The 24,005-nt window shown below is 40.4% G+C and overlaps 1 protein-coding gene and 1 long non-coding RNA gene across 10 annotated transcripts in view; one reads left to right on the top strand and one right to left on the bottom strand.

Moving 5' to 3' along the window:
- BBX (BBX high mobility group box domain containing) overlaps positions 1 to 16,792 on the top strand; it is a 124,800-nt gene extending 108,008 nt beyond the window's left edge. For all 9 annotated transcript variants that reach the window (XM_079974367.1, XM_079974371.1, XM_079974369.1 and 6 more), the window contains 6 exons: positions 598 to 1,516; positions 2,220 to 2,358; positions 5,580 to 5,728; positions 8,509 to 8,625; positions 9,183 to 9,375; positions 11,724 to 16,792. In XM_079974367.1, coding sequence (XP_079830493.1) covers positions 598 to 1,516; positions 2,220 to 2,358; positions 5,580 to 5,728; positions 8,509 to 8,625; positions 9,183 to 9,375; positions 11,724 to 11,811 — 1,605 coding nt within the window. In that variant the 3' untranslated portion in view covers positions 11,812 to 16,792. The remainder of the gene's footprint in view (positions 1 to 597; positions 1,517 to 2,219; positions 2,359 to 5,579; positions 5,729 to 8,508; positions 8,626 to 9,182; positions 9,376 to 11,723) is intronic.
- Positions 12,512 to 22,646, bottom strand: LOC307215299. The gene is made up of 2 exons (XR_013838441.1): positions 19,295 to 22,646; positions 12,512 to 18,244 (listed from the first exon to the last, which is right to left on the bottom strand). It is a non-coding gene; the product is annotated as an uncharacterized lncRNA (long non-coding RNA).
- Between the last annotated feature and the right edge of the window lie 1,359 nt (positions 22,647 to 24,005).

The following is a 24,005-nucleotide window of genomic DNA, read 5'->3' on the forward strand; positions in this document are numbered from 1 at the left end:
AGGCAGTGACTGGTCCAAGGTCACCCATTGAGTTTTATGGCTGAGTGGGGATTCAAACCCTGGTCTTCCATAAAGGTAAAGGTAAAGGTACCCCTGCCCATACGGGCCAGTCTTGACAGACTCTGGGGTTGTGCGCCCATCTCACTTAAGAGGCCAGGGGCCAGCGCTGTCCGGAGACACTTCCGGGTCACGTGGCCAGCGTGACATCGCTGCTCTGGCGAGCCAGAGTCGCACACGGAAACGCCGTTTACCTTCCCGCTGGTAAGCGGTCCCTATTTATCTACTTGCACCCGGAGGTGCTTTCGAACTGCTAGGTTGGCAGGCGCTGGGACCGAGCAGCGGGAGCGCACCCCGCCGCAGGGATTCGAACCGCCGACCTTTCGATCGGCAAGTCCTAGGCGCTGAGGCTTTAACCCACAGCTTATCACATTGTGCTATTAGGATGTGCTCCCCGTTGTCTGGTAATCCTCCTGCAAGTATATAGGCTGTGTAATGTTGAACTGCCAAGAACAAGGGTGGTTTTTCTAGAACAAGTCACAAAGCTCTTACCCAGCTTTGCACTAGAAACGTGAAATTAATGTTTTACCCTTGTTTTAGATGTGCCTTGCCTCAGAGGAAGTAAAAGTGAGGGAACCCGGGAAGGGAAAGCTAGAAGCATCCAGAATTATCAAAGCTTTGGAAGCACCAGAGAAGTTCAAAGTTGAAGAACCAGAGAGGGGGAAAGTAAAAATCGAAAAATCTCATAAGGTGAAGGGCCAAGAGCATGAGAAGACAAAGACTGGAACGTCTGAGGAGGTGACAAGATGCAGTCACATTGCAGATCCTTCTTTGGACAGCATGACGTTACTTGGACCTGACAGCACAATTGCAAAGGATTCTGTATGCCATTCCCCAGAACTGACAATGGCTGACATCAGCACCTTAGGATTAAGCAAGCCGGAAAAGCTAAAGAAGAAAAAGAAGAAGAAAAATAAGCCGGACCAGCAAGCACTTGAAAAATGTACCCCTAAGAAGGCTTGCAAAAAGAGGCAGTCTTCTGAATCAGACATTGAAAGCGTCATTTATACTATTGAAGCGGTTGCAAAAGGGGACTGGGGGGCAGAGAGACTCACAGAAGTGCCCCGTAAGAAAGCCCGCCCTTCCTCAACGGCGAAGGGGAACATCTTGGAAACAAAGTTACCAAAGAAAAAAGTGAAGTCAAAAGAGAAAAGAGCTCTAAAGGAAAAATGTGTAGAGACCACCAAAGAATCAAAGCCTCCTGATTTTTTTGACGTTACTGACAACAAGGAACTGCCAAGCGAGGTACCCGAGATCATCAAATCGGAACCGCTCACCCCAACGGAAGACATGATGCCACAAAGCTTACCAGAGCAGGTCAAAACCGAGGACAGTGACTGTAACAAAAAGACAGAGACATGTGGCTCGAGGAAATCTGAAAGAGCTTGTAAGGGTGCTCTGTACAAAACTCTGGTGTCAGAAGGGATGCTGACATCCCTGCGTGCCAACGTTGACAGAGGTACGTGGCTTTTAACCTGCCTATGTTTGGCATGTCTGATACAGGCAGTGACTGCTACTGTGTTATCATCTTTATCTGGAGTTTCTTCCAACAGCACAAGAAAGAACAGTGGCAAAAGTCTAGAGCGAGGGTAGGGAACCTCAGGCCCAGAGGCCAAATGCAGCCCTGCTGCCAAGCTCTCAGGCCACACCCCCTCAGTAGCCATGCTCCAAACCATCCCCGAGGGCCTTTGCATGGCTGAAACTGTGATAATGCCTCTTGCTTGCCAGGATGGGGTGTGTGTTTGTGTATGGTGGCTGCAGAAACCCGATGTTTACATAGCTGGAATGTAGCCTACTGTACAAAATAGGTGTCACGTCCATCGCCTTGGGCGCTTTTGTTGAAAATAGGAATTGATTTTAAAATCATTTTTAAAAGTGATGGATTAATTTGGTTGCTTAAATCTGATGTTTTTCCTTGACAGACTCAGCCTTAGCAAGGTAAAGGTACTTTGAGATTCAGGATAATTAATTTAATCACACCGCTTTCACAAATATATGAGGAGCTGCTTGGGAGTTACAATGTTCAATAATAATTTTAAGTTGCATGAGTTTTGCAGGTCCCAGTGTAGGTGCCCATCTGCCTGCCTGTCTGCCCAGCTTCCTTCTGTCTTTATGTCCCATGATTCCATAACAGGCTCTATGTTTCCTAATGTCTTTCCTAGGGAAACGAAGCTCAGGAAAAGGCGGCAGCTCTGATCATGAAGGATGCTGGAATGAAGAAAGCTGGGCATTTTCCCCTGGTGGGGCAAGTGGGAACAAAAAGCTTAAAAAACCTAAGCCAAAGGAAGAAATAGTTGTGGGGTAAGTGCTATAGTGTGCAAGTGTGCCATTTTGAGTATGCAAACTTTTTCAAGCTTGTTTTAAAGCAAGTAGAAATTGCCTCATTTTCATAGGTTGACTGTGCTTTAGACAGAGTTTACCACCTATTTGGGGCTGCATTCCCTAGCAGTCGAAAGCCACAGTCCCAGCACATGAGGCATCCCCTACCAACCTCATTCCGTTGGCTGTGTCTCAGTTAGAAGGCTTGAACTCTCCAGAGTTGAATCACCTATTCAAACCCATTTTTATTTCCATGTTAGCCTTAAGCCATACTAGAAATACAGCACATAGACGATTGATATATGTAAAATGATTAACAGTATCTGTACAGATGCGTACAGTAGACTAGAAGTAGGTCAACCAAAATTGTCATTACAGCAATTGTGACAGCAGTTCACAAATGGGGGGACTCAACAAAAGCACCAATAGTGAATAAGTTCTTGTTCTTTGTTGACATCTGCTTTTAAAGAGTCAATCCTTTGTAGGAGTGATGAACTCTAGTCAAATCCAGATACTCCAAAATTGGATCTGATTTTATTCATTCTGTGTAAGGATGCAGATACCCTGCTCAAAAAAACACACAAAAAAAACCACACACACAGACATTGGAAGGCTACATGTACACGACTGCATACCATGGGTAAACATTTACCTAGTAAAGCATACACACTTGGGTGAGGAATCCCTACAGATTTAGAGTGTGTGTGTGTGGATGTGTTTTCAGGTTGCTGGTATAGTCTTTACTCCTGCATGCTGGTGTAGCCAAATACATGTTTTCACCCACAAATTGCAGTTGTTGAATTGGAGCCAATTCACCATTTCTTTTGAGCCACTTTCCCATTTGAGACTTAGTCTAAAGCCATTGTTTGAATGATTCATAGCTACAGGGAAAACCAATAATACATTATGCTTAACTGATCTGATAAAACAGAGGTGTTCATCTTTATAACTTCTTAATGGAGCAGACTACTAGCTATACTCCATTGCGAGACTGGGAGTTTTCATTTCTCAAACAAACAAGGAAGATTAACTTACTGGCAAGCAATATTTCCATCCCTATAATGCACCACTGGGTAAGGGATTTTTGATTCTGCCTCACCGTAAAGTACTTGGATTGCTAGCATTAATTATCTTCTTTCTGTTGTTGAGAGGTAGGGAGAGATAATCTGTCTTCGCAAGTTGATTTTTTTTTTCTATATGAAGAATCACATCCTATTTCTTTTTGCTAAAAAAACTAGTCAACCCTTTTCTAATTTTCTCTGTATCATATTTTTTTATTTGCTAGGAATAATACCCAGATTCTTTGTCCCACAGTAATCTGCAAAAATATTCAATAACCTTTCTAATTCTATTGAATTCCATTAAATTAATGATGCATTGTCTGCACTCAATAAATACTGTAATGACATTTTTTCAACCTAAAATTTCTCACCCCCTGTATATGAATTCAGATTGTCTTGTGGCACCCAATCTGTTTTTAAACAACCTTGTGGAACTTCTTATTCCATTGTAAAGCTGTTAGATAATGTCTCTCCTAAACCAGACCTTATGGTGAAATATCTGTGTTGTTTAAAAATGTATACAGCCATACCTCGAAAGTCGAACGGAATCCATTCCAGAAGCCCGTTTGACTTGTAAAATGTTCAGAAACCAAGGCGCGGCTTCTGATTGGCTGCAGGAAGCTCCTACAGCCAATTGGAAGCCGCAGAACCAGCATCAGATGTTGGGGTTCCAAAGAAAGTTCAGAAACCAAGGCGCGGCTTCCGATTGGCTGCAGGAAGCTCGTACAGTCAATTGGAAGCCGCAGAACCAGCATCAGATGTTGGGGTTCCAAAGAAAGTTCTCAAACCGGAACACTCACTTCTGTATTATTCTTTATCTAGTTCCTGTCAATTTTCTCCACAATTGCCTTCAACTCCCTTTAAATCAAAAGTCGTGTAAAGCTGCTCATTCTTTCTGTACCTTTAGTAGCCCAATCCTGTGCATGATTACTTGGAAGCAAGAGTGCTGTCCTTTACATACCTACTGAGAAGTAAGACCCATTGAGTTCAGTGGGACTTATTCCAGGAGAATGGGCGAAGAATTTTAGCCCAACAGTTTAATCTATAATCCCAGTCAGGCAGCAATGGGATAGGATAGAGCAGCATAGCAACATCCACAGCCTTGCTGCTTAACACCAGGGTGGTAGATAGACAAAATGCTGTTCTGCATCTGAAGGCAGCCCTATTTAGGGAAGTTTTTAATGTTTAATGCTGTATTAAGTTTTTAATATTTGGTTAGGAGCTGCCCAGAGTGGCTGGGGAAACCCAGCCAGATGGGCGGGGTATGTATGTATAAATAAATAAATAAATACTATTATTATTATTATTTGCCTGGAATCACATGACAGCAGCTGGGGCCAGCTCAGGATCCGTTCCATGCCTCATTCTATTCAAATCCCCCAGCAGTACTTCTGCCCACTCATGATTTTGTTGGGTGGAATGGGGAGCTCAGTGCTGGAAGAGTGACACTGGCATGGCTGTTTTGGGCTGTGCAGAGGGAAGCCTCCGCCCAATCCACACACACAAAACCAAACAAACAAAACAAAGTAATGATCCATGCAAGAACAGCATCATAAAAGCTTTACTGCTCTTTACTGTTGTACAATTTTACTGAATAAAAGTGACTTACTGGTTTATGCTGTTATTACAGACTTCACAGCAAATGATTAAGTAATTGTGCATTTTAATAGTATTATTTTAATATATAGTAATATGATTTTTCATTTTCCCAAAGCTTACCTTACCTGGCAGTTTTTCTTAATAATATTATTCCTTTATGACCATATCTGTGTTTCAGTTTGTCTCACAGCTGATTGCAATTTATTAACAAAATGCAGTAAATTCTGTGTTCTAAAAATAAAATAATAATCTATGAATATTTGAGGAAATCCCAGTAAATCAAAGCAAAATTCTAAATGAAACCACCTTTTATCTGGAAGTAAGTGCCATTGACTCGGTGGGACTTACTTCTGAAAAGATTGAGGTATTAGCCCTAGCGTGGCAGACTCTTGAAATTGTAGGCACAATTGCATGTGGAAAGCTGTTTGGTTTTTTAAAAAAGTATTTCCACATGGTCTGACCTGTGGCTTCATCTTGTTGATTTGGTCTTGTTGATCAAAAAAAGAGTAACAACAAGATTTTTCCCCGCCTTCCATTTTCTAGCTTAGCAAAGCTGGAGGAAGAATTTGAGAAAAAATTCAACAGCCTCCCTCAATACAGTCCTGTCACATTTGACCGGAAAAGTGCATCTGTTCCAAGAAAGAAGAAGAAGCTTGGTAGCTGCTCAACAGACCAACAGAAATCTAACAAAGGTGAGAGGCTTCTGGATAATCCATTCCCAGTTATTAGCAGCCACCCTGCTAGGCCAGAAGCTCTTATAGTCTCACTTCACTTAATGTATGCATGTTTGAGCAAAGATACATATTTTATTTGATCATGTCAGAATTTTCACACATTCTGCTCATTGCTTTTCCATTGATGCCTGGTTTTCTATGTGGGAAGAGGACAGGCAAGTTATACCTCAGGAAAGAAGGCCTACTGTTTTATTTAAAAATACTTCAGTTTTGCCTGCTTACTATTTTAACTGCATAAACCTCTAAGAATAGTTTGCTTTTAAAAAAAATTATTTTCTTTTACAGCTTTTCAAAACTTCTTTCTTTTCTGTTCTAGGTTGAGAAAATAGTAAGATTAGCCTTGGGCATATTTGGTAGTCTTGAACAAGCTTTTTAATCTCTCATCTTGAGACCTTGTTTGTGAAATATAAACAGAAACATGCCCTATTGCACATGGATGATAAGAGGAGTAACAAAATAAAAGTATAACTTGTTTGTGCATTTGAAATGGAAATACTTTATTTAGAGAGAGGGAGAGAGAGATTGGCCACAATCTTCCAATGACTGAATACCACCGAAATCAGTGAAACTACAGTTTGCTTCCATGCTAAGTTGTGCTCTTATTGCTTTTCTGCCAATCAGCTAGAAATGGCGCCTAATATTCCATTATATTAACCATAGGCTTCTATAATATTTACTCAGAAATAACTTTGATTCAGCAAAGGTCTCCTATATATTTCATTAAAGGTTTCCTCTTGTGGGGAAGAAACCTGTAATTAAACACCACCACCCTGGTGGGTCAGGATTAATTAACAGTTATTGTAGTCACACACACAAATCAACGCAGTGGATGTAGCCTACCTTGATTTCAGCAAGGCATTTGACAAGGTGCCCCATGATATTCTTGTAAAGAAGCTGGTAAAATGCGGACTTGACTATGCTGCCACTCAGTGGATTTGTAACTGGCTGACTGACCGAACCCAAAGGGTGCTCATCAATGGTTCCTCTTCATCCTGGAGAAGAGTGACTAGTGGGGTGCCACAGGGTTCTGTCTTGGGCCCGGTCTTATTCAACATCTTTATCAACGACTTGGATGATGGACTCAAGGGCATCCTGATCAAATTTGCAGATGACACCAAACTGGGAGGGGTGGCTAACACCCCAGAGGACAGGATCACACTTCAAAACGACCTTGACAGATTAGAGAACTGGGCCAAAACAAACAAGATGAATTTTAACAGGGAGAAATGTAAAGTATTGCACTTGGGCAAAAAAAAATGAGAGGCACAAATACAAGATGGGTGACACCTGGCTTGAGAGCAGTACATGTGAAAAGGATCTAGGAGTCTTGGTTGACCACAAACTTGACATAAGCCAACAGTGTGACGCGGCAGCTAAAAAAGCCAATGCAATTCTGGGCTGCATCAATAGGAGTATAGCATCTAGATCAAGGGAAGTAATAGTGCCACTGTATTCTGCTCTGGTCAGACCTCACCTGGAGTACTGTGTCCAGTTCTGGGCACCACAGTTCAAGAAGGACACTGACAAACCGGAACGTGTCTTGAGGAGGGCAACCAAAATGGTCAAAGGCCTGGAAACGATGCCTTATGAGGAACGGCTAAGGGAGCTGGGCGTGTTTAGCCTGGAGAAGAGGAGGTTAAGGTGTGATATGATAGCCATGTTCAAATATATAAAAGGATGTCACATAGAGGAGGGAGAGAGGTTGTTTTCTGCTGCTCCAGAGAAGCGGACACGGAGCAATGGTTCCAAACTACAAGAAAGAAGATTCCACCTAAACAATAGGAAGAACTTCCTGACAGTAAGAGCTGTTCGACAGTGGAATTTGCTGCCAAGGAGTGTGGTGGGGTCTCCTTCTTTGGAGGTCTTTAAGCAGAGGCTTGACAACCATATGTCAGGAGTGCTCTGATGGTGTTTTCTGCTTGGCAGGGGGTTGGACTCGATGGCCCTTGTGGTCTCTTCCAACTCTATGATTCTATGAACATGTGTACCCTTATTTTTAGAAGTAGTTATCCCCCTCACTTCAGTGTTGAAAGAATAGTACTTTTCCTGTTCATTGTAGATAGACTGCCTCTGCACTTGTGTTTGAAATGAGGGGGGAAATCACCGTAACAGTGGTGAAAAAAAGATTGGTAGACAGTATTCAAAATACTAGGATGCAACAGGCTGGCAACAATCTCAACTAAAAAAAAAAGTGAATGTAGAAAAGATAGCAATTTCAGACCAAATGGAGGCATTCTGAATTTCTTGATTCTCTTTCACTTGATTTCAGTGGCACTTAGCCACCACTAACTGTTTGGCGGATTGTGCTTGTTAATCAACAAAAAGTCACTTGCAGAACAACAATAATACATTAAAGGGAATAGTTGCCTTGTTTCAATGGAAGAGGTTGACAGGCAGAAACTTCTGACCGCCTATACTGCAAGCCTAAATAGAAGCCCACCTCTGACATGGTGTGTGTGTGTGTGTGCTCCTACACTTACCTTTGACTCCTGGCAAATGGTTAGTGCTGTGGGTGGTCGGTTGCAGAAGTGCCAATCCCCAGTTGGACATGGGAAAAAGGAACCAGGCTGCCCTTTGCTCTCTGCACTATCAGCCTATGTTGTGATCAGCACAGTCACATTTAACAACAGGGGTTGTCTGTAAGATTGAAGTGGCAGAAAGGGAAGCTACTGTAGCAGCAATCATGCAATGGTCAGTACAGGAAAATCGGAATTCTGTGTCTCTCCTAAATACTGCAGAGTCTGCGACAATGCAAGAACCTTTGGTTGGCAGCCAGAAGAGAAAAGCAAGGAAAACCAAGATCACACACCTGGTTCGAACTGCAGACGGCCGAGTCTCACCAGCAGAAGTTCTGGGTAAGAATGTGACTGATTTTTTTTTCCTAGGTAGTTTTCAAAATTCAAAATATTTGTTCTTTTGTTTTTGTTTCTTAAAAATAAACATGATTTGTGGGCTGGGCGGGCAGGAAATGGAGTTTTGGGTTGAGGACAAACAAGTCCTAAGTTCTCCTCTGGGAGATGTATTTCTGCCTCTACAGGGTACAGCTATTGTCAGAAGAGAAGGAAGAAGAATTCAGTGCCTTCTTTGCTTGTAGGCATCCTCTAGTTGGCATTTATTTATTTCATAAAACTTATATACCACTTGATTGTAAAAAGCCTCAAAGCAGTTTGTACTCTTGACAAAGACTAATATGGGTCTGTTACAGAGAATATATTTTCAATTTTTGAGCATCAGTTTGTAGTCTGGCCTCTTTCCTGCCCCCACCTTGTGCCCCAAACAGGGCATGTTCAGAGAAGGAAGAAGCACTGAACATGGCCGGACATTTTGAGCAGGGAGGGAGGAATGTATGTCTCCAATCCTTACAGCTTTAGGAGTCCCTTCAGCTGTTGTTTACATTTTGCTTTCACTATAGAAGAGAAACCAAAGGAGCAACTGCAGAGTAGTCTTCTGAAAGCATCGAGTATAGGGATGGACTGCAGCGAGGAATCCTTGCAAAACAGTGAATTGGAGGAAGGTCATAGTGTTACACCAGACATGCCATCTGTCTCTGCATTCTTTAGCCTAGCTGCTCTAGCAGAGGTAGCAGCGATGGAAAATGTGCACAGGTCAGTATGTGCTTTCTTCACCCCTTTGGCTTGTAACAACTCTTCATTGTAGCATCTGTACTTCTATTTGAAATAAAGCACTCAGATCAAGCAGCACTTGAACTGTCTGCTGTGATCTACTTAAGAGCACCCTATTCGGTACATATTACTTGCATACATTGTTGTGTCCAATGCAGTATTCATGCAAGATGTGCTCACACAAGCAGAATTCTCTGCCCTTCCTCTCCGCTGCAGCCCTGTAACTCCTAAAAAGCTATCCTAAGGGCCAAGGAATCCTCAGGACAGGCCTGGCAGTTGGGACAGGGCGTGTTTAGCGAATAGGAAGGCTGTGCTCATTCCTGCTGCTGCCACCTGAGGCAGTATGCTTTTGGAAACTGCAAAAAGGAAGAGTGCAGCTGTGCTCAGGTGATGCTTGCAGGCTTCATTGATTGCTTTTACTTATATGCCACTTTTCCACAACAAGCTGTGCCCAAAACGGCTTGCAGCAAACATTAGAAACATTGAAATAGAGAACATCAGGAATACAAATATACAAAATACAATGTCAGTAACTTTTCAAAACAATACCAATCAACAATCTAGCAAACACAGAATAAACACAATGTTACAAAAAAAGAGAAAGCCACCCTGATCTAGGCTTAAATACATAAATACAAAGCAAAAACAAAAGTTTACTGACAATAGAGTTTCTGGCACTGGTCTTGTTGCACTCCAAGGAACCTGGCTTAAATACAGTTCAAAAAGGAGTGGTAGATGACATACAGCTGGCTTACAGGCTAGGTGACATACGGCTGGCTCCTACATCTCTCATCCAGAGCAGACTGACAGCACCAAAAAGCAAGTGTTGGGAAGAGTGCTGATAGTGAGTCTCTTCCCTAGCCTCCTGGAAATACCACCTGGTGGTGCAGGTCTTATGGCTTCCCATATGCATCTGATTGACTCCTGTAAGAATAGGATGCTGGACTAGATGGGCTGCTGGCCTAATCCAGCAGGACCTGCTTATGTCCTTACAGCAACTTTTCTCACTTCTGAACCTTTCTTGGAGGTTTCACATCTCACATCCCTGGCCTTTTTAGGGGGTTACAAGGACTGCGTTGAGAAGGAGGAGGTAGGCAAGTGCTGCATTGGATACAACCCACAGTCATCTTTGACCCCCCCCCCTTATTTGTAGGTGAACCCTTTAGTCTCGCTTGACTGTTTAGCATAATTTGTTCATAGCAAGAAACCAGGCTAGTATGTAATGGGGGGTTTTAAGCCACAGTTTCTGTGTGCCAAGTTCAAAAACCAACTCAAACTGCATACTCATTTTCTAAAGAAGCAGGGAAATTCAAAATATATTGTGCAAAGCTGCTTTCAAGACAGAGATATCAGAACAGAAGTTCATGTGCACAGTCGGAACAATATCTCCCTTGAACAGAGAGATATCTTAATGAAATTTGGTGTGTAGGTTTGCAGCATAATTTTGTTTGAAATTCAGACCTCAGCATGACTCCTGCAACTGTTTTATGGAGGAAAAGAGAGAGACAGAAAGAGATAATACAAAATACATTTCCATAGTAAGGCTCTCAAGCAATCCGCTTTACTAGCGAGCACGATGGGAGCTGTGTTTATTGACCAAGCTTTCAGTGAGGCCTTTGTATTCATTTGACCATTCAGCATTCCATTTGCTACTGCTTGTTGGTTTGTAATGCGTTAACTCTCTCAAACCCTGAGACAGCAGAGTGAAATTTGGAATATGCATTCAGGAATTAAAGTTGGTGTGTATGTCCAGGACACAGCATGTCAAGTTCAGATCCCTCAGGTTAAAAGGAAAGAAGGCAGATGCAAAGTAAGATTGTGATACAGAACAGGAACAAAGGTCACCTGAACACTGCACTTTCCTCGTTTTTTAATTAAACTTACTTCAAAATATAATGAGCACTGAGGATCCTGATTCCTAGTCAGTGGAAGAGATTGTCTTTATAATTCCCAAGCACGTGTGATCTTTGCTAGCCAAATGAAATGTTTGCATTTTTAAGGTTTTAAGCAGCATTGAGAATGCAAAGATTCCTTAAAGGAGATATTAATAAATCTGTCAGGCTTTGACAAGGGTCTAGGAACCAGGGCTTGGGGAGAAGCTGGCTGTTAGTCAAAGTGGGCCAGAAGCAGGTGTATAGTCCAAAAGAGTTTGGAGAGGCACATACTAAAGTAGAAATGGAGGATCAAGAAGGCCAGAAAGCGGTCGGTAGCTAGGGAAAGCAAAGTAGGTATCAAGATGGATTTAGGGACTAGAGGCTACTGCATGGGCTTGGAAACGTAATTTTGCAAATTAATTCTGGGTTGACATTCCATCTGTTCTTCCTTTGCAGAAATCAGAGAACGGCGCCTCTCCCATGTGATGGACAGCCAAAAGAAATGTCTCAGGCTCCAGTGCTTATTTCCTGCGCTGACCAGTGAAACTCTACCCTATTGTAAAACGTTGTGCTTTACCTAATATCCTAGCCTTGTCTTTACCAACGGATGCTAGTCAGTCCATGTGATGGAGGAACCCATAGACTGAAAATGAGTGGTTTGTGTTCAGGGTAGCACAGATTTCGCTTATAGCTTGGGTCAGGTCCCCTCCGGTTTGGGGCACAAGAATCTGCTACAAGGGTGTTGTTGTTTTTTTCTCTATTAAGCAACAGAAATGAAAAGATCCTGGAGCTTTGCTTTCTATTGAAGGTTTTTAAAGTGGTAAATACATAGTTACATGGAAGAGGGCAGACTTTACTGTAGCTCACACAGCATCTGTTTTATCAACCAGAATATGGAAAATAGTTTCATATAATAACTAGTTACTCTAAAAGAAAAAAAATACAGAAGAGGAAAGGGGGAGAAACTGACGCACTGCACTAGTTACTAGATATTCTTAGTCCTTTTTGTACATGAAGATTTCAGTTCGGAGATGGTTTATATAATAGGTTATGCCTACATTTATATATTTTAGAGTGAATTTAAGAACCTGTTTGGAGAATTCAAGAAAGCGTGGGGCAAGCGTACCATTGTTAGTGGCGTATGCGCGGCCCTATGGCCCATAAGTTCTGCACTTTTTTGTATTTGCCACCAGGATGGTAGAGTTTATTGGCAAAAAAATGTTGACAGACTTTATTTTGCTTGGGGTTTTTTTTTTTTTAATTAAGCATAGAATAATGAGGATGATTTGAAACAAAGGTTTGGCATATTGAGAAGAACAATTCTGCAGATTACTGATTTGTCTTTCAAGCCTTGGAGGATTCATTTATTTTTGGATAGAGGTCTAAAATGACTATGTGGGAACTAAAGCAGTGAAACAGGAAAAAAAATACTATTAATATGTTGTTCAGAAGTGACCTTAGTATTACTTCACTCTTTGGGGCAGGGCGGGGGAATTTTCAATTGACATGCACACTGATGAACATATTATACATTTTACAGACACTGGAATTGTCATAAATACTATGCACAGTCTAAATTGGCTTCATTGGTTGTATGTAAGTGCCAATGATAGTTTGGGATAGCTAAGTGCTGAGTGTTGTGTAAGTGAGTGATGATTGAGAAATAATGTTCCTAAATTTAGGCTGTCAGACAGATCCCTTTCCAGTTCATGATCCTTGTCTTTACTCTATATGTTCTAACTTACTCCCATGCACACATCTCATGCCAGAGCAGATTCCAGCTTTCTTTACTTTTTTCTTTCTGTTTCTTAACCACTTCTCTTTTAACCAGTTGCCTACGATCCAGTACGGCACATCTGGAGCAATCAGGGCTGCGTGTGCACAGAGCCCTCAAGAGTTGGCCCCACAAATTCGCTGTTTGATGTTCAACAGCAGATTGGCAGGATTTTCGCTTTGGGGGTAGTGCCCCCCAGCCCAGCTGTTGGATCATTAAAGGGAACTGTGCACACAACACTGGTTTGTGCCCCATCCAGCTAGGGACACACAAATAGAAGCCTGTTTCTTCATCCATATAGCCCCTGGCTGGATTGAGGCAACATTGTTCCTAGCAGCAAAATATTCATTTGTTATTAGAATTTGACATGAAGTTATACATTCAACACAGGGTACTTCTTCCACAGCACAAGATGTTTCCCTGCATATTTTGCATCATAGCACAAAGACTTAACCAAATGCTATTGACCAGACCCCAGCAATAATTTTCTATGAGTCTTCTTCTCTCTGGTGGGATTTTGATAGTGTTCAGTTCAGCGAGACCCCTTTTTTATTGATTAGGTCTCTAAATGATGAGAGTTTACACAATTTTATCAGGCTTTCTTAATTTATACTTGACAGAATTGATAACGGATGTGTGTTTTGGGATTTTTTTGTAATTGGATTTAATAGCCATATGAAAAGTGACTCTTGAAATTTGCTTGGCTTAGCCTTTAATTGTTGTAACCAATGCATGTATTTCAGTGTCTGTGTCAGAAACAACATCAAACAGATCATACTCATTGTAAAAATTACGACAACTTAAAAGGAAAGTGTCACTTCAAGCCCATGTAAAAACAACAACAACAACAAAAAACAGACTCCTTGAAAGATGCAAATGGTGACTTGGATGAAGGAAAAATGCAACTTCAACAGGAATGAGACAGTTAAATGCTTTTTTTTCCTTTTTTTTAAGAAAATTCAGGTAGAAAAATCTTCCACATGCTGCCGGAGCATGTGGTGCTATTTTAATAGCTTGATTTTGTTAACATTTTCTAAATTATTTTAACAAAACAAAATGCTGCCATCATGCCATACTCTTGGACTTATATTGTGGTGGCTTTGGGAATGTCAGGCCATGTACTGGCTATGGTTTAAAACATTGTAAGTAGCTGAAATCCAAATACCTTACGGTGCAGCCTCTTCATCTTGACAGTCGTACTAACATACAAACTCTGTTGAACCCATTAGAATAGATGCATTTTTGCTGGAGTACCACCTTCTGCCATTTAAATTTCAATATTGTTCCTAAAATATTTCTTTATATGAATGGTACATTTATAAAAGATGCATAAAATTAGCTTTTTTCTATGTGAATTAATATACCTTGATTATCTTCCTTTCTTAAACCTCATGAACTTTCCCTTAGGCAAGGGACTGGATTTGGGTCAATTTACTGAAAAGGAGTGTTTTCTGATGCTTATAAACCTTTATGTAGATATGCTTAATTTTTAAGCAGTTAGGCACTGAGAGTAGCAGAAATCCTGCAAAGCTTTGTAGTCCATTCGAAGCGCAGTCCACTTCAAAGTTCTCTTTGCACAAACCCCATTGGAATGAGCAGTACATGTTTTTCTTCAGTTTCCCGTCATTTCAGTGGTGCTTTTGCAGGAGAATCTACAGCTGGATGGTGCCCTGTGGCTTTCCCCCCCTCGGAATAATGTTTTGATTTCAATAGAGAGATTTGCTGTAGCGCTGAATTTGTTAGAATGGGTGTCCCTAATTTCAGGTAGAAAGAAAATTTGTTAGCACAGAAAAATTCAAACCAACAATGTACTGTTTAATTGTTTATTTGTTTTTTAAAAATTTCCATTGTTTTGTGTTTTTGTTTTTTTAAAAAAAAGAATTGTGGCATGTATTTTCGTATACCAGCAATGTCACCCATCAACTTATGTCCATGAATTCATTTAGAGACAGCAATGTTGCACCTTAATTATTTCAAATGAACCAAAATATTATGTTCTCTGCTTTCATGTTTATTCTGATTCTATTGTATTATAGTTTATCAAGCCCATTCTAACTTAGCAAAAGCTATCAGTATTTATGCATTTAACCATATTCTCTAGATTTGAACCTGTGTATGTCTTTCTTTTTTACAAGAAAAAATTTAAATAAGATAAAACAAATTATTCTTACCCTCCTCTATGGTTTCTTAATGGAAGTGAGGATATATTTCTCAATGTGTAAATTTAGCACTATCTCATTTTCTTTGTTTTTGTTTATTTATTTAGTGACCTTTGATATTTCATGTAGTTTTGAGGTATATACATAGAAGCTGATACTGCAAGCATAGAATCAGCTGGGAGAAGGATACTGTAATGTCATTTTCATGTAATTGTGTTAGTACTGTATTACAGGGGGAGGGGAGGGGAGTTCTGCAAAGTATTTAACATGTACATTTGATTTTGATTCTCCCATTAGGTTGTATTCCAGATACAAGACCAAATTTGATGTAAAATCTTGTGGAGCTTATATCATGCTGTTGTACTTATGACAGTATTTTTCCCTGGATTGTACTGTGATTCCACAAATAGGATATATTTATTTAAGAAGATATAGTATGCTTTTTTACTAATACAATATCCCAAAGCTATGAGCAAAGGAGTTCTTTCTTTGTCTCGCTGTCCAGATTACAGTTCAGTCAATGATTTTCAGAACCGTTTTACAAAGTGTTGTGGATGTGGTGAAGGCAGCAGAGATATACTGGCCTCTGTGACTTTTGCTACTTTTTTCTAAACAGCTTACCTAGCATAAATGTAGCTGCTAGTCACTTGATAGCTGCTCGCTCCATATATTCACCTGCAAACCAGTACAAGTTGTATATTGCGCTACAGCGAGGGGAACATACACAGGGGGAAAATGCCTATCAGTTTTTAAAAATGGTGCATCCCAAAGGGTCCATTCAATCTTTTAAAAAGAGAAACGTCGTTGTCTCTGCTCAGAGGCACACAAGAGGAATAGGTCTGAGAGTCGTCCCTGGCACGCAACATGTGCTTGGAAAAAGGATAGGCTCCATGAATGCAACGAAATGTCATCTACATCCTGCTGTCTGCAGGTTTCTGGTTAAGGGCTGGAACTGCACATGGACTGTTGGGACTGGGGGAAATCTACATGCTTGCAGAGCACAGGCGTTCCTTGTGCAGAGCCCGTTTTACAGATTTTGGGGGTCCCTATGTAGTGAGATTATAACACAACATTGTTGCCTGGAGTGATAAGGAATTGCTGTGTGTTTTCTACTGACTGAATTTGAAACGGGCTATAAAAATTTAGTTTTCTGATCCAATAGTGGCATCACTGTCCATTGCACACTGAACCCATTCAGACAACTGAGTAGCACTGTATTCTCAGTGAATGATTATCTGTGGGGGTTGAGAAGGGGGAGGGGGCTGGTTGAAGCTACCCTTAGTGTGAAGCATTAGAATAGAACAATTTTTCAAATGTGCTCCGTGCTTAGGAACTGCAAGAAAAGTGTTGTTTTTTTGTGCTGAAGGGAATAGCCTTGGAATTGGGTTAATCAAAGAGAAAAAAGGGGGCATTATTGCCACATGAGGGAGTTATATATTTTCTTAATCTCTGAAGGAAAAATGTGGTAAAGACTATAATGATTGTCAGGTTTGCCTTGTACTATTGTGTATTTATGCCTCTCAGCTGCACTCTGTTCTACAACTAATTCTAATAATGCTACCTCTATTAAAGGCTACTGCAGTTGACTTCCATTTGTTTTCAAGATTCCTCATGCAGTCTTTTCAAGTTGGTGGGTATCTGTTTTGGATCACACTGTTTTATTTTCTAAGAAGAGCAGTTTGATAGAGGGAACAACATACATCTCAAATTGCTATCCGTACTCGTACTATTCATAAACAGAGCTACACGATGAGTGTAGCTTTTGTATAATTTTTTTCTCTAAATTGATAGGTGTTTTTTTTTTTAAAAAACAGCTTCAAATACATCATGCACAAGTACTTTCTTTTCAATGAGAAGATAAATGCTCTGTCTGCAGAAGTATTGTATGCTGCACTGAGCGCTTGTCTTTCACTGAATGTAATGGGACGGCCTCTTTGCTTGTAGAATTCCTCAGGCACAAGTGGGCAATCTTCTGTGACATTCTTCACTGTCCACAGTGTGAGATTATTATCATGGGAAATGATCATTAATTGTTCCCTTTACTGATACGAGCTATATAAAGATTACGAAAATGGCTCATTTTGTTTCTTTGGGTAGGGTGCTAAATCGTAGAGTGGTTAAATAATCTGTCATACTTTCCTTCCTTTCTTTTTCTTTGCCTGGCTTAAATACAAAACCAGCACCAGCAAATATCAAAACATAAAGACATTTCAGTGAGAAGGCAGCTGCAAACTAAGGCAATAAGAGAGGTCCGTGCTTCTTGGTTGTGGCTGAACCTCAGTAAGATTACAGTTTGTTATTCTTAAATGTGCTCTTAACATTATTGATTGTTGAGCTCCCACAATGTCTCTGATTTTATTTTTATTTTTTTACAAAACACTTGGCTCCTGGGCGTTGCAAGCAATAGTTTGCATAGTGATGCTTTGATCCAGAAAGGCAAGTGATGTGGTAATCAGATGCATTGAACTGTGTTCTTCTGAATACAGATTAATAAGAGCTTCAGTTCACACTGGATTGTAAAACATGGGCTGATAGTCTTTAACCCTGTTGTTCCAAATAATTGTTTTCTGATGAGTAGCTTGTCAAGCAGTCATCATCCACTTACAATGGGGGGTGGGGTGGAATAAGTATTACCTTTCTAAGTAAGTTTTTTGGACAACAGTACTGTGTTTTCTTAATAAAGATTTTATCTGCCCTTTTAAAACCACATATATGGAGCAACTTATTTTTCTTTTCATTATTTGTGGATGAGATCCAACATTGCACCAGCGGGTGCATTGGGATTCCCTTTCTTCCCCTCCTCTAGCAGCCTCCATCTGCTCCAGAGGGTTACTCAACCCAGTATAGTAGATTACCCTGTTTGCGAAAGCAGAAGTCCATTGTGCAGATGGAATGCCCCACTTGTATATCTGCCATTATTTAATTACATATTTTTATAATTTATATCCTATTTTTTCTCCATGGACCCAGACCATCTTATCATGATTGGGCTTCTCATATATAGGGCACAGCTACCAGGAACTGGGCTTGCACAAGCCCCTCTCCTCCCTTTCAAATGGGCACAGTTGTTTTTTGTTTTTGTTTTTTAAATGATATTTATTAAAATTTCCAGAATAAAAAAGAAAAAAGAGAAAGATAAAATTTACATTTAAAACCTTACTTTCATTAACATATTTCCAGGACTCCCCCCCCCCTCTTGTATTCCATTTCCATTAGATTAGTTCCACAAATTCTTACCCCAAATTTTAAAACCTTATTATAATTATAATTAGCCCATTATTCAAATTTAGTTTATCTTGTATAGCCATTTCTCTTTATATTTTTTTGTACTTCCCTAAGATCGACCCCAGTTCCCTTCCACGAATTCCCCCCTTTTTTTATCACACAAAGTAAAACAAGAAAAAATAAAATGATATAATTTTACAGCCTTTGGGTTCCAAATCTCCCTCCCCCCTTTCCCGGTTTCGATCCCCAAAATCCATCCGTCTACTGCCGGCCTGGAGATCCCACGTCCATATCTAAATCTTTCTCGATTCCACTTTGCCGTCTTTTTGGTAGTCTTTAATTTCAGAAAGCCCAATCTTAGAGAAACTCTCAGAAAAGATCATTCTTCTTCCATCCAGACCTCTATATTTAAGAGTATAACTCAAATTCTGTTTCTTGATCCTTTTAAAGTCTGGATGTCCCAAATGTTCCAACTTCGAGCTTGGTCCAGTTTTTATTCCTCAGGTTTCTTTTCCTGTTCCGCTGCAAAAACCTTCTAATTCAAAAACTTCTAGTTCCTCTACAGAGGCTTTATTTGTTCAGGAACACAAACTTACGTCAAGTCCCTTCCTTTCTTCAATAGATAAATCCATTGTCTCCTTTAGTGTAGAGACCTCTGTAGACAAAATAATACTTCGTTTTTGCAGCTTTCCCAGGAGATAAAAAGTCCTGTTCAATTCCATGAGTATTTTTCCACTTGCTGCCATTCTTGCAATGTCCCAGAACTCCCTCTAGAGGGATTGTGGTAACTTAGTTTCCTTCCAGATCACACCCAAAAGTCAAATTAACTTGTTGCCCTTATTTTCAATAATTTGTATCCAAATTGTAACGAATCTAACAAATGGGCACAATTGTTTTCTTGCACAACATGTCACTGAGGTTTGTGCAGGGGAAGCCTATCTGTGGATTGTGGGCTAAAAGTCTAATAATCTCCTTAGAGAGGTTCTGTGGCCTTTGCTTATTAGATTTATCAGTCAGGCCATATTTGCCATTGCTGAATGTTTCTTTTTGGTTGCCCTAGTCTACTAGCAGATAATTCCACTAGATTCTAACCCAGAACTTGGTTTTATATTTTGTGAAGTTTCAATGTAAAATATGCCTTGTAAAACGCATTCCCTCCAGTGGTACAATAGAGTTACTGCATTCTTAGCTTTTGTGTAGTGCACTTAGTAACTTAGTAAAGCTTTATACCTAGGTGGATCTGCAGATATAATATTACACATGTTAAGTCATGTGTATTCCATGCTAAAGAACATTGTGATACCAAATATGAAGCTATTATTTAATAAAATAAATGATTCTTTAATAAAAAATAATAATTCAGATATGTTCACATTTATGTTCGCATTTTCAGCTCTCTAGTGTATATTGAGAAGTTCTTCCATTTCATAACAGAATGGCTATAAATACCGTAATTGATGGAAGCATATTTTCTATTTTTAGGTGATGTTGGGCCACAAAATGGGTGCCTAGTACATCAAGGACCAATTGAAATCATTTTAATTTTCATGTAGAGGTGACTCCAATGGGATATAGGGACACCTAGATTTTTTGGGATTGTACCCTCTGGCTGTAAATCTATGGTACACAGTATATAGCTGTTAATGCTTTTTATAATCTTGGATATGCAACATCACTGGCGTAGGCTCTGACTCAGAGAGAATGTGTCATGATTCCCTTTACGTATACATGCAGAGAGAGAGTCATGAGAGTCATTTCTTACTGTGTGTGTGTGTGTGTGTGTGTGTGTGTGTGTTTTCTAACCATATCATCTGGGCCCATGGAGTGAGTTTATCCCACTGGATCAGTAGTCAGCTAGAAATGAGAATAGGAGATATTCATTCAATTGGCCTTACCCATGTGTTTCCAGAATCCACACACAGTCTGCAGTCTCATAGACAAATGTCTTCCAATGCAGTTCAACATGTTTGTGAAGGACACTGGAGTCCAAGCTGATATCAATAGAGCAGGGGCAAAACTAGGCTTTATATCACGCAGGACAAAGACTCAGTTTGGCATCCCCCCTGCACATTTGTGCACACACACACACACACACACACACACACATATACACAGAAGCTGGGAGCCTCAGTGGCTCCCCTCTGGAGGCTTCACATGGGGCAGAAAACATGGCTAGCACCCCTGTAGCTACGGCACTGCAATAGGGTAAGACAATCACAACTAAATATAGCTGGAAAGAGGCCTTGGTGTTTAATATGTGACAGACTTAGAGACTGATTCACTGTCAAAACAATACTCTGTTTTTTTTAAAAAAAATGCATGTTCTGTTTGCAAACATGGTATTTCAAATTAAGTGTTGTGTTACAAAAATGCTAAGCTTAACAAGGAATTGGTGAAACCAGTGGCTACTTCACGCAAATCCTTTGGAACCTTAATCAATACAAGGTTTAGTTCCTTCTACTACATGTTTATATTATTGAGATGAAATTAATTCCAATGTAAATAGGATTCTAACATTGAAAAGGTAGCCCCCCCCCCCTTTTTCATAACGTTCTCAAAAATCCTGTTTTCCTCTTAAATATATACTTTGTGTCCAATAATAGGTACTGAAGCCAAGGAGACCATAGGGTCATTTCTCTACCATGCTATTAAGCATCTCCTCCATAGAGAACCCCTTCCCTGCCATCCAGTTGGAATGTAGCATATAGTGAGCAGCGACACAAATTACCGTGTTGGGACAACCCTGCCTGTATTGGGTTTGCATCACCATAGCAGAATAAAGGGATTTAACTACAGCGCTCAGGAAGCCAGCTATATCAGTGACACCCTGGACACTTCATATTTGCTAGTAACCTCATAATCAGGTTGCAGCTGAAAAGCATATGAGCACTCTCCGCTGCTGTTGCTCCTTTCACTGTAGTCACTTGATAGGTTGTCAAAGCCTTACTTATCTTTAGAATTGGACTACAAAAAATGCTTCTAGCTTCTCCACTCTTTTTTACAGTGAATTTTAAATAACACCACCATTAAGATTAGCAGGATTAAACATTACATCTTTTTTCATTTATACTTTGCAATAGAGAAGCATGATAACCAGTATGTCTCAACTAACATACTAGAAAGCTGGAAAATTCAATTGGCTGCAAATACTGATTTTTTTCTTTCCATGCAAAGAATATACCATCATTGATGATATTCAGTTGGCTGTAAAGAGCAAAAATGTGTCTGAACACTCTGTTCAGTATTCTGATTTATGCCCGACGACTTAGCATAAGGTTTACCAAAAGCTTTTCCATCACATTGTATGATATTGTGTCAACAGTGTATTGTTAACCTCACAGTCAGATTCAGCTCTTTCAAAATTGAAGGGCCATCAGCAGCTGTCATTTATTTCCATGTCATTTTGAAGGGGAATGGCTGTACAGGTAGTTCAGAGAGAGAGGGCTTACTTTGCATGCCAGTCCCTGGTCTTTCTAAGTTGGACTGCAAAAGTGCTCTCTAAAGCCGTGGAAAACTGCCAGTCATTGTTGACCCAGGATGATGAACATGTGGCCCTCCAAATGCTGTTCACATATTTCCTAGCAGTTGGCTATGCTGGATGGAATAGAAAGCTAGTTTATCTCAAGATTGGTGCTCTTAGCTTTGTATTGTAATCAGAAATGGGAAACCTGTGGGCATTTAGTTATGGTTGAACTCAACTCCAATCAGCCATCCAGTATGGCCAATTGCTAGGAACTGTGAGAATTGCAACCGAAAAACACTGTGAACTTCCACCAATGTAAATGTGCCAGGCAGCATCCAGGCAGGTGTTTTCCTTCATATGTTCTTTTGCTATTAGGCCCGCTTTAATCTCACTTCCTAGTACAAGCATTTCAGTACCTGAGCTCAACAGAAATATTGTGCCATCTCTTTTTCTGGCATCAGGTTCTTTAAAAAAAATATGTGTGTGCATGCTCATGCATGTAAATTTGGATTTTCCCACCCATTCACCCATGTTCACGTGAATGCATGAGGATTTAAAATGTGGCGATGGGCATAGATATAAGCTCCACTCCCAGTATCTCTGGGTGCATAGGCAAAGGGTTTCTAAGCACACTCAACCAAACACAATTCGAAACCCTGTTCAGGTCTAAATGCATGAAGGTCTGCAAAGAAATTATTGTGTTCCAAGGGATGTTGGGGTGTGGGACTTTCCTGCGCATTCCCCCCTCTCCCAGCAATGGGTTACAGGCACAAAGACCCACGAAACACAGTTGAATTTATTTGCTAGCACTGTGCTGCACATCTGCTAATTTATTTCCAAGCATCAGTTAGACTTGGCCACTTCAGAATCTTCTTGTGTTAAGGTTCATCCTTCCTTCGAGACAGCACGTTTTGTCACATAATATCTGAATTAATGAAAGGTGAATGGATGTAATTATGCAAGTTTGCGCACGTCTGACAGTTTGACCTCTGCACAGTGAGAGATGGTCTTAATCTTTATGCTTAAAATAATGTGTACTGAAAGCTATGCTAGCCTTCTCCCTCTCATATAAAATTGAGACCTGCAGTTTAGGAGGAATAGAGAATGTGTGGGGAAATTAGCAGACATAATGAAAAGAAATAAAGGTAAATGTGGCTAAGAGTGCTGGTTTCAATGCTGTTATAAATTATGCTACCAATAGTAGGAGGAGAAGGAGTTATTTGTCAAGGGTCTAAGAAAACTCCACGTTGCATAAGTGCAAAAAAAGAGAGCACTGACCTACAGAACAGGCAAATACAGTACAGTGGTACCTCGGGTTACAGACACTTCAGGTTACAGACTCCGCTAACCCAGAAATAGTACCTTGGGTTAACAGAAATCGCGTGGCGGCAGCGGGAGGCCCCATTAGCTAAAGTGTTACCTCAGGTTAAGAACAGTTTCAGGTTAAGAACAGACTTCCAGAACAAATTAAGTTCTTAATCCGAGGTACCACTGTATTAAAAAGGTCCGGGGGGGATGGCAGATGAGAGCAGGCCTGATTAAACTCAAAATACATGTAAATAAGTAGATAACACACACCTTAGTACATAGATAGAGATTCATTGAAACATATTGGAATGTGCATCTCATTTGAAACAGCCGAGCATTCACACTTGCATGCTCATTTAGATTTGAATGTGCAGACGTGCACAATCTAAATGCGCAATCTATCGTGACGGCAGAAATTGCCATGGAACTCATAAATAGGAAGGTGCAAATTATGTAAGGCTCAGATAGCCTTAGAACTGTAGAAATGGGGAACTGAAAAAGTCCTATCATCTGATTCCCTGTTCGGAGCCAAACGTCCCTGTGAACCAATGCTAAAAAAATTAGCCTGAGATAGCAAGGTTAGAATACACCACAAGCTGAGAGGAAGAAAAGTGACATACACCAATGTGATGTCCAGATACATTCAGAGAAATGCACCCAGATGTCTGCCTGAAGCAATCGCACTGAAGAGCATGTGGCTTCCTCCTGCCTTGGCTGCCATCCATGAGCAAGGAGTCAGTGTAATTAACTGCTAATCAAGCTAATTTTCACCCTGCCTTATAAGATGCATGGTAAGAAGAAGAGAAACG

This window comes from Podarcis cretensis (assembly GCF_951804945.1).
Source record: "Podarcis cretensis genome assembly, chromosome: 4".
NCBI lineage: Eukaryota > Metazoa > Chordata > Lepidosauria > Squamata > Lacertidae > Podarcis > Podarcis cretensis.